Here is a 10,848-nt window from a genome sequence, read left to right as displayed (position 1 = left end):
ATTAAAAAAACTTTATTGAAAACTACATTTGAACATTTTACACTCCCATGAACACTTTTTGAGAAACGAACAAGCTAGCAGTCTTTTGCATCAAATACACATTTTCTGGCAGAAAAAACTATTATTTGGCATTACTGTGTCTGAAGGATTCTTAGAACAGCGTTCATCTGATTTCTGAACAAGGTAAGCTTACATTTAAAATACTGAGGTTTTAGTTACTGAGTTAATACATGATATAGCTAACTGTCTGGATCAAAATGATTTTTTTCCAATGTTAAACATTTTCAAAAATGTCCAAGAAAAAAGTTTCTAAAGCACTTTAAAACATGTAGCACACTGGACTAAAGTGCTGTACAGTACACAAATTCAATAGCTCCATCTTAAAAACAATAATTCCACAAAATATGAAAGTGTAGATTGGTGGAGAACTTGGGGGAGGGGTTGCTCCTGGCTGTGTATATAGTTCAGAAATCACATTTTGCTCCATCATAATCATAGTGTGGTTTTTGTTTGTTTTTTTTTTAAAGATGCCTCGAAAGCCATCTGTAGACAAGGTTTCCATTTTTGCAATTCTTTGCAATTCAAAAGAGGCCATAGTCCAAAATGGCAAAATAGCCACTCCAGCTGCATCAGTCTGGAAAGAGCTGAGTCAGCAGCTAGAAGACAAGATGTCAGCAAAGGCCCTGTACACTTTTGTGAAGCTAAATAGACACAACATCTGGTCAGCTTTGGAAATCAGTGATCAGGAAAGTAATAGTGAAGGAGAGTTAGATTCACATTGCATTTCTCCTGGACAAGAAAACTGTCAAGCTTTTGAACTAGAAGTCCCTTTTGAGGACTGGGTTAAATTTATTCCTGAAAAGGTTGAATACAATGACAAGTTTTCTCCTACCCAAAAAAGGGAATACACAATTTTGAAACCTGGCACTTGGACTCATATCATCAACGATCTTATATGGAAGAATATCAAAAATACATGTACACTTGTGTTCCGTAGAGCAAAGGTCCATCCAACTGTCAACAATAATTATCTGGACATCAGAGGCAACTGTAAGGAGTGTCATGGCCAGTTAGAAATGTCATGTGACAGACAGCCAGCAATTAATAGTCCAATGGTGCTCCAGTGTTTCATGAGAAATACAGATTTCTCCCTGCACACTGGCCACTCCAAGCGGTTCATGTCTGGAAACCTGCGTGAACAGATCGCTAAAGAGCTGTGTGAGGGCAGAATGGAACCGGCTGTATGGAGGTCAGCGAGGGCAGCAGATCTGATGGATGTTGGAGATCCTGAGCCAAGCCACCTTCCAAATTTGGCCACTCTGCGAAAAGCCAAACAAGAGAGAAAAGAATTGGAATTAGGAGATAAGGACCCCATTGCATCTCTGCAATTGTTAAAATATAGTGTTCCTCACAGTGGTAGCATCCGAGATATTGGACTGGACAAGTTTTTCTGTCACTACTGGAGTCAAACACAGATGCATGTTTATAAGATATTGTCAAAAAATTCTCCCCCAACTGTGTGTTTTGATGCAACCGGTTCAGTTGTGAAAAAACTGCTGAGACCAAATGGCAAATCTGGCCATATCTTCCTTTATTAAGGTATTCTGAAAGAAAACAATTGCCCCAGTGTCCCAGTGGTGCAAATGCAGTCAGAGAAACATGATGTTAATGCCATCGCAAACTGGTTGACAGAATGGATTCGTGCAGGTGCACCTGTGCCAAAGGAAGCTGTGAGTGACTTTTCTCTGGCAATTCTGGGAGCTCTGGTCAAGGCTTTCACTCCTCATCCTGATCTGAAGTCCTACCTTAATGAATGCTTTCATGTCCTTCTTGGAACCCAGTCTGCCAAACTCTCCCCTTGTTATATCAGGGTTGATGTTGCGCACTGCATCAAGATGATATGCCAGTGGGATTGCCTGAAGAAGAAAACACATCGTGTTAAAGATTTCTTTGTCAGGTCATTAGCAAAACTTCTTCAGTCTCAATGTTTGGACCATGCAAAACAGCTCCTACATGCTATCACTGTTGTGGCCCTCAGTGAGGCAGAAGGTGATGACAGTTCTGGAGCACCTCTTCCTTCAGAAAGGTGCAAGAAATACTTGAAAGCCCAAATTGCTCAAGACTCCATCATCATTCCAGATGAACAGACGGAGGAAAGTGAGAGAGTGGATTCAGTGGATGAGATCCAGACTGACCTACGACAGTGGGTAACAGAAATATGTGAGGAGAGCAGGTCACTTGCTGCAGCAAACGGGGATAGAGATAATATTCACTTTCTCCCTGAGATTATTCCTCATATAATAAGACTGGCAAGTTACTTGCCACTCTGGACAGGAATAATGGTCCCTCTCTTCCAAAGCACCAGCATCACAGCAAGTTCAGCCACTGTTGAAGCTGATTTCAAAAACATAAAACATGGCCTTTTCAAACATGACAACTTGCCTCTTCGAGTCGATCGCTTCATTGCTCGTCATCTTTCCTTCATCGAGGGAAATATGCGGATTTGTTCTGCAAAAGAAAAGTCCAAAGATGAGGCAACAGTGGGATCACTGAAAGTCGCAGATGCCAATTCTGGATCCATGACGACTCACAATGCAGAAGACAAAATAAAAATGGATGCTCACCCATTTGTGGGATCTGATGCTACCACAAACATTCTTCCGGCTGATGGGGATGCAGTTGAGAACTGGAGGGGCCTAGCTGTTCCACCCAAAAAAAGGAAGAGGACTTCCTACCTCTCTTCATGTACCGAATGGCTCCATGCAGATGAAACTTTTGGGGCCAAAAGAGTGAAAGTGGGATTATTAAAAAATGGAAACCTCCATAAGCCTATTAGATTAGGGGAATCGACAATCTCTGTGCTCAATACCTGTGCATTTGATGCATTTTTTCAGTGCTTATGTTGTGCCTTCTGTGACAGCTGCACATTTCAAAAAGCTGTTCTGAAAGACAGTGAAAACCCAGTCCTGCAGCTGGTGAAAGCCATTGCCACAGATAGTGTGACCCAACAAACCTACAGAAGGAGAGCAGAGCTGCTTAGTGTAATGTTTGAAGCTGTCTCGTTGAGGTCTGCTGCGATCCAAATTGATGCTCAGTGCAATATCTCCGCTGTAATTGCTAAGACAATGAGGAACATCTCAAGTGTTTATTTTACCAAACACTGCTCTTCACAGCACTGCTACCTCAGCAAAGGGATGACAAGGGAAGTGCCATTTGTTTCTCCTGCCATCTCTGTCCTCAAAGAGTCTGGTATGGCTCATCTTGGCACGGCTGTGGAAGCAGGACTTGGCCTACCTGAGTCTACCTGCCTCAGGCCACTCTCCAATCCAGCTCCGTGTCCATCAGAATTCAAAACAGAAGACAGCACCACAGGAAATGAGCTCTGTGCAGGGACAGTTACTCACAGCTACAACATTGGAGATATCGTGTGGATTGATAGTGACCTTGCAAACCATACAGAATTTCCACTGAATGAATTTCCCTCCAACCTGGTTCTCCAAGGAAAGTCGTTCACTTTGAGGGCATTAATTGCTTTCCATGGAAAGATGACCAGTGATGGTTTGGGGCATTACACTGCATACTGCAGGAGAGCTCCATGTGTGTGGGAGTGCTATGATGACCTGGGAAATGGAGTGACAGGAGCATCTGAAAAGAAAAAAATACAACCCCATGCTGTGTTATACACAGTATATTGAGTGCTGCCTGCATTTTTCTGTTTTATTTCGTTCATTACAGTTACATGTGTTCAAATGGCTAGTGTGTGTTATCAGTAAGTTCAGTTTTGCACATAAAGTTAAAGTTCTAAATTAAAAATATTTTAACACTCTTTTCTTTGTCAGTCTGATGTATATTTGCTTTTACACACCAAGTCACCTTCACCCATAGCCTTGAAAGTAACTGTTCCATTTTTCTGTCAATAATTTTCCAGTATTTCTTTTGTGTTTACCTGGTGGCTTAAGTCAGGGGTCAGCATCCTTTTCATTTCAAAGGGCCCCTTTTCCCCCTGCTGCTACAAAACCTGTCTAGAGCCTAAAAAAAAGAAAGAGCCTATAAATATCTAGAAAATGAGTTGTTGTATCGTGTAAGCTATGGAAATGTAAATAAAAATGTTTATTTTTAGATTTGATAAGACAATGAATCATCAAAGCTTTATAACGGAAAAAAGTATTTGTTAAAATGAAGCCAGCTACGTGAGTCCTTTCCATAATAATTGAAAATTAGGAAAGATGGGCAACCAACTTGAAAATTACAGTAAACAGATTTGAACCTAAGAAACATTAAATCACTTTTAAAAGCAGTGGAGGGGCCGGAGAGCCACATGTTGCTTTAGAGCCGCAAGTTGAAGATCCCTCGCCTAAGTGCTGTGGAATATTCCGTTTTCTACACGTAGGTAACTGTTGTGAATTTTAGCACTACAGTTAGCATTTACAGGATATTGTTTTGTAGGAATATTATACAGGAGAACTGTTACTCAATAAGGCCCATTTACTAGTTGTTTTTCTCTTTCTCTCTGACCCAAGAATTGATGTGTAAGAATCACAGGCTGGTACCCCAAGGTCGAAAATACCACAGAGACGAGACCACTTCCTTACTCCCATCCTCCCTTCCTTATCTTTTAGAAAAGAGCTTGTTAAAGGCCAGGTGGTTTGTTTCAGAATTCACTAATGAAAGAACTCTGTATTCTATGTCTAGGAGTGTATTTTGCTGGGATGATCATAAATTGTTGCTGAACTGATAAACTACACAAAGGATACTTCTTTGCTCAGAAGGCAGGAAGACGTTTCCTTATTTGGTCTGTACCGGTTTGAACTGAGAACCTGCTGACACACGAACCCTTTTTTCCTCTATATAAGCTGTTGTATACTTAATAAACCTTTGAGTTGATTGTGGGAGAGCAACCTGAACAGTCTCTGTATCACTTTGTTCTCCTAACTGCTCCCGACGTCGTAACTAACCCAGCAGAACGGCATACCTGAGTGTTACTTTGAATAATTAGGAGTCTTATAAGGAAAGGACAAAACTCTGCTTATCGCTCACGCCTCGGAGGAAACCCGATCCACGGAGGAAACCCGGGATGGAGATTTTCCCTTCAGTAACAATCTATCAAAGCAAACACTTCATTTTTTCTGAGACAGCTACATTAATAATAATGAACATATATAATTCAAAACAAAATCATAGAGGCCAACTGGGTATGTAAAAAATAATAATAATTTAGGTATACATGAATCACTTCACATGAAACTCAGTTTTGCCACAGAAAAAATGAAAACTTTAGCCTACCTTGTGTACGTTTCTGCACTAGTAACAAAAGAAATATCGACCTTTCCGCTGAATAAATTGTGTTACTAAAGTGTAAACTAATAAAAGTTAATATGCAGCAAGCCTAGAAAAAGTGCAAAACTCCACAGCTGCTGAAACTCACTGACACAGACACTGGTGTTATACAGCGTAGGCCGTAATAATTAAAATCATTATATCTCAGATACTGTAGCAGCACAAAAGCTAATTTTACCTGCACAAATCAGCACAAACGTAGCACTAAAAAAGTAGACCACTTTGGTCCGTTTTGGAGCAGTCTGGGGGGATGGTGACCTTTGAATGACCTATAAAATAAAGTTTAGTATCTCGGAAACCGTAGCAGCACAAACGCTAATTTTACCTGCACAAATCTGCACAAACGTAGCACTAAAAAAGTAGACCACTTTGGCCCGTTTTGGAGCAGTCTGAGGGGATGGTGACCTTTGAATGACCTATAAAATAAAGTTTAATATCTCGGAAACCGTAGCAGCACAAACGCTAATTTTACCTGCACAAATCTGCACAAACGTGGCACTTAAAAAGTAGACCATTTTGGCCCGTTTTGGAGCAGTCTGGGGGGATGGTGACCTTTGAATGACCTATAAAATAAAGTTTAATATCTCGGAAACCGTAGCAGCACAAACGCTAATTTTACCTGCACAAATCTGCACAAACGTAGCACTAACCGCTCCGCCTATTTGCCTTTACGTTTCAAGTGGGTGGGGGGTAAGTCACTGCCACGTTGCTCAGTTTGTTCAGACCCCAAGCTGCAATGTGAATACAGCCGAACCGCCGCATTTTTGTTTGTCGTTAAGAGGCTCGTTCGGGATAAGTTTTGTGGAGGACAGAGTTTGCTAATATACGTTTTTAATGAGTTTTAGCTGAGAACGCAGCTGAAATGCTAGCATGCTAAGTTAGCCTGAACGCTAGAGGCTTGTGAGCGTATTTGCTGCAGTTTTTTTAACAGCATGCACTCTTTTTTCCTTCGTCAGGAGAGGTGTACTGGCAGGCGCGTGACACACACAGAACAGACACTTATTTCTGTGTTGCAGGTATGGAGATGTTCTTATGTTTTGGAGATGCACTCTTTCATTCATTGTTTTTATAAGTACAGTGTTGTATTGCCTGTTGGATGGCGGTTATTAATATAATTGTACTGAAGTATAATGTTTGAACTATAAGCACTAGAATATTGGGTCCTGGTTATTGAATTGTATTTATCTGACTGTTTATTTGTTTTTGAATTATTTTGTTTATTGTTCTTATAAGTTGTTTTTAATGATTTTTCAGTGACATGTTATTTATTTTATGCTTTTTGTTTTTGAGAGCTTAAGTTAATGTTTTAAAACAATTTGTTGTATTAGATTTATTATATTATTGTGGTGTTAATGAAGCTGCAGGCACAGCTCCTTTCAGCATGGCCGGAGGAGAGGTGTACTGGCAGTCGCGTGATACACACAGATCAGACACTTATTTCTGTGTTGCAGATGTGCAGTAAAGAGCCAAAGACCCAAGTGCTGTCTCCTGCCTCTTACTTTCACGCCAGAACACAACGTAATGACGGGTGTAACACATGAACGGGTTACACGAACAGGAAGCTCAAACTGTTTAAAAACATGAATTCAAACTCCAGCATAAGAAAGCAAACAGCAAAACTTTATTTATACAGGCAGAAACACAAAATGCTGCTCAAAGCAGAAGCTAGCACAGACGAGAACCTCAGTAATCAGATTGTAAACACTGATCATGTGATTCAACATGTTATTCATGGACTGAACATACACACCCCCACAATGGACAACTGTACCCTCAAACACAATAATAACATGGACTGAACCACCACTCACAACCACTAGCACTTTATATAGCCTCTGTAGAAATTATCCACATATCTCACTTATCTTAACTGCACTACTGTATAGCTCTGTAAATAATCATTCTGTACATTCGATAATCTTTAATCCTACAACTGTTTACAACTTGCATAGTTCCCATTTCTGTATAGCTGTATATCCCAGATTCTGTAAAGTTATTTATTTCATATTCTGTATAGTTTTTCATATTTATATCCTGTTCATAGCCTGTACATAGCTTGTACTCACTACAGCCTGTACATACTTATAGTTATAGAATATTCACAACATACTTCATACCGTGTACATTATAACATACCATAATAGACCCATTTCTGTAATATACTCACATATCTATATTATTGCTAATATATATTGTAATATATCTATATCACTAAAGCACTTCTGGATGGATGCAAACTGCATTTCGTTGCCCTGTACCTGTGCATGTGCAATGACAATAAAGTTGAATTCTATTCTATTCTATTCTATTCCAGCATTAAAGGTAAAAACAGCTTCAGTTATATTGTTGGAAACAGATGCCGGTCACAGATAACTTGAGGTGTTGCTCTTCAACCTGTAGATGTGGTTCAGCATCTACAGGTTGGAGCTTCACATATTTCCTGGTTTGTGCACTAATAATGAGCAGCCCAGAGACTTACCGAGGTCCCAGACTCTGCTTCAGTCCATCCAATGTCCTGCTCAGCTTCTAGTCAGAGTCCAGGTTTTAATAAGAACTAAAGTCCAGTTTCCAACACACACATGAAGATCACAATAATGACACTGTCAGTGGTCTTTGAGATTTATTAGAAATCTGTCTTATCTTAAGTTCAGCTCTGTGAAAAGGCATGGATCCTCCTCACGGAGAGCAGTGATCAGAAGTAAGATGGCTATACTTCCTTTTCGTCGCACTGTGTCAATAACGTCTCGTGCTTTATCTGCTTTGCTCTGCTGTGATCTGACTGATTCCATCTCCTGATCATTGATAATATGCTGCTCCAGGAGTTTATCCAGAAGTTTGTTTAAAACAGGTTCAGACACTCTGTCAATAAACTGTGAGCGAACTGTGAGCAGCCTCTCGTCTGCCGGGACTCCGGACTCATCTGGGACATTTCTCATTAAGGTTTCTGTTCTTGGTGCTGAAGGAACAAAGAAAGATAGACATTTAACAGCACTCTGAACTGAGGATGAAAAGAGAAGTATGATTTCAGTTGAAGTTTTATAAAATATAAAATAAAAAGTTTGTAGGGTAATTTCTGCTGGTATTTGGCAGGAATCTTACCTGGCAGGCAAACAGATGATTTCCAGATTTCATTCCCCTCTTGGTCTTTGACTATCAGACTCACAAACCCTGAATTTGTACTCAGGAAAACTTGAAATGTTGGATGGTAATTTGGGCCAGACTTTGAGCGAAACTGTGTTTGCTAAACAACAACAGAAAGGTGCCATTTTCATGACGAGTGGGTTATCCAGGACTTTCATTTCATTTCAGCAGCATATAGTTTCTAACTGCTGACTCACCTTCGGCTGTATTATCCTGCTCTCAGGCTCACAGTGGACACTGTACCTTTGACCGAAGCTGAAAAGACAGTCAGCAGGGGTCTGGAGGTATTCAGCATCATCGTGTTGTTGGGCAGACACCTGCAGTGACAGGACAGTTTATTATGCTGGTAACGTTAATAAGTCTATTCACCTGTAGAGATCATTTAAACATATCAGGTGTAGAATATCATGTGTCAGTATGAATCAAAAACAATCATTCTTGAGATAGAATAGCTTTGCAGAGAAAAAAAGCTCCATGATTTTATTTTTATCAGTGAAGTGTCAGATCTGACATTATGGGTCACAAACATCAAATGTTCACAGCTTAGGGTCATTACTGGGAGTGAATAAAGAAGAGCAGTGATTGGTCAACAATGTGGGTAAGAAAAGCTAAATGGAGCCTGACTCTTTGTCTCAGGTAATCAGAGTGGAGTGACCAGTAAACCTGTACATAACTTTAGTTTATTATCAGAAAGCTGCTGAGAATCATTTGGATTCTGAGAGGACCACAGAGTGAAGATGATGAAACTATTTACCTCTGACAATGGGATATTTTCCTGGAGTAGAAACACGTTGATTCTTGCAGGCTCTGAAGGTCGGAAGAACAGCAGAACTTGGCCATTTACTGTTATGTTCAGGAGCCGCTTAAAATCATCCCAGATGATGCCCCACCCAGAGAGGTGAGGAACCTTCACAACCACATGGGTGGCAGTGATCTCCAGCGGCTCCAAGATGCTCATCCCATCATCAGAGATGTGGGCAACAGACAGCAGGCCATCAACACACAGCGCTGTGAAAGGAAAGAGCTTTTCATTCTGAGAGTTCAGATTTACTTCTCACCTTATCTGAGGATTACATCTCCTGCAAACAAGTTCCCCTCCATCCTTTTTTGTTATAAATGTGAACAGCCCAAAACTTTTGCATTATTTATTACATAAAGCTCAGAACTAGGCATCAGTTATGTTACACGTTTGTGCAGTTATATATGTTCTTGGTTTGTAATTCATTTGAAAGCCTGATGCTTAACATTGTCCACCCCAGCTGTGAAACTCAGAAACCAGTCTTACTTGTTATCATCTATCGTCCACCTGGGCCTTACACAGAGTTTCTGTCTGATTTCTCAGACTTTATATCTAATTTAGTTCTGAGCTCAGATAAAATAATTATTGTGGGTGATTTTAACATCCATGTAGATGCTAAAAATGACAGCCTCACCATGGCATTTAATCTGTTATTAGACTCAATTGGTTTCTCTCAAAATGTAAAAGAACCCACCCACCACTTTAATCACACTCTAGATCTTGTTTTAACATATGGCATAGAAACTGAACATTTAACAGTGTTTCCTGAAAACCCTCTCCTGTCTGATCATTTCCTGATAACATTTACTTTTACAATATATGATTACACAGCGGTGAAGAGTAGACTTTATCAAAGTAGATGTCTTTCTGAAAGTGCTGTAACTAAGTTTAAGAATATAATCCACCCACTGTTATCATCTTCAATGCCCTGTACCAACACAGAGCAGAGCAGCTATCTGAACGCTACCCCAACAGAGGTCAATTATCTTGTTAATAATTTCACCTCCTCACTACGTACGACTCTGGATACTGTAGCTCCTGTGAAAACTAAGGTCTCTAATCAGAAGTACCTGACTCCGTGGTATAATTCTCAAACACGTACCCTAAAGCAGATGACTCGTAATCTGGAGAGGAAATGGCGTGTCACAAATTTAGAGGATCATCATTTAGCCTGGAGAAATAGTTTGCTGCTTTATAAGAAAGCCCTCCGCAAAGCCAGAACATCTTACTATTCATCACTGATTGAAGAAAAGAAGAACAACCCCAGGTTTCTCTTCAGCATTGTAGCCAGGCTGACAAAAAGTCAGAGCTCTTTTGAGCCAACAATCCCTTTAACGTTAACTAGTAATGACTTCATGAACTTCTTCACAAATAAATTTTTTATCATTAGAGAAAAAATTACCAGTAATCATCCCACAGATGTAATATTATCTACAGTTACTCTTAGTACCATTGATGTTAAGTTACTCTTTTTCTCCAATTGATCTTTCTGAGTTAACTTCAATAATTACTTCCTCCAAGCCATCAACGTGTCTTTTAGACCCCATTCCTACAAAACTGCTCAAAGAAGT

At 40.0% G+C, this 10,848-nt stretch overlaps 1 protein-coding gene and 1 long non-coding RNA gene across 4 annotated transcripts in view; both read right to left on the bottom strand.

The window, feature by feature from the left end:
* On the bottom strand, nucleotides 1-3,318 carry LOC308403933. Its single transcript, XR_013973007.1, has 7 exons — nucleotides 3,183-3,318; nucleotides 2,870-3,013; nucleotides 2,625-2,772; nucleotides 2,443-2,508; nucleotides 2,014-2,195; nucleotides 1,806-1,916; nucleotides 1-1,319 (listed from the first exon to the last, which is right to left on the bottom strand). It is a non-coding gene; the product is annotated as an uncharacterized lncRNA (long non-coding RNA).
* Nucleotides 3,319-6,977: 3,659 nt separating this feature from the next.
* The window catches only part of LOC308403400 (NACHT, LRR and PYD domains-containing protein 12-like), a 309,314-nt gene continuing 305,443 nt past the window's right edge, over nucleotides 6,978-10,848 (bottom strand). For all 3 annotated transcript variants that reach the window (XM_080892773.1, XM_080892774.1, XM_080892775.1), the window contains 4 exons: nucleotides 9,233-9,486; nucleotides 8,676-8,795; nucleotides 8,437-8,578; nucleotides 6,978-8,293 (listed from right to left, as the gene is read on the bottom strand). In XM_080892773.1, coding sequence (XP_080748899.1) covers nucleotides 7,974-8,293; nucleotides 8,437-8,578; nucleotides 8,676-8,795; nucleotides 9,233-9,486 — 836 coding nt within the window. In that variant the 3' untranslated portion in view covers nucleotides 6,978-7,973. The remainder of the gene's footprint in view (nucleotides 8,294-8,436; nucleotides 8,579-8,675; nucleotides 8,796-9,232; nucleotides 9,487-10,848) is intronic.

The sequence above is a fragment of the Rhamphochromis sp. 'chilingali' genome (assembly GCF_963969265.1).
Source record: "Rhamphochromis sp. 'chilingali' genome assembly, chromosome: 1".
NCBI lineage: Eukaryota > Metazoa > Chordata > Actinopteri > Cichliformes > Cichlidae > Rhamphochromis > Rhamphochromis sp. 'chilingali'.
The sequence above is the reverse complement of the archived record's forward strand: the minus strand, read 5'-3'. Positions and strand labels throughout refer to the sequence as shown.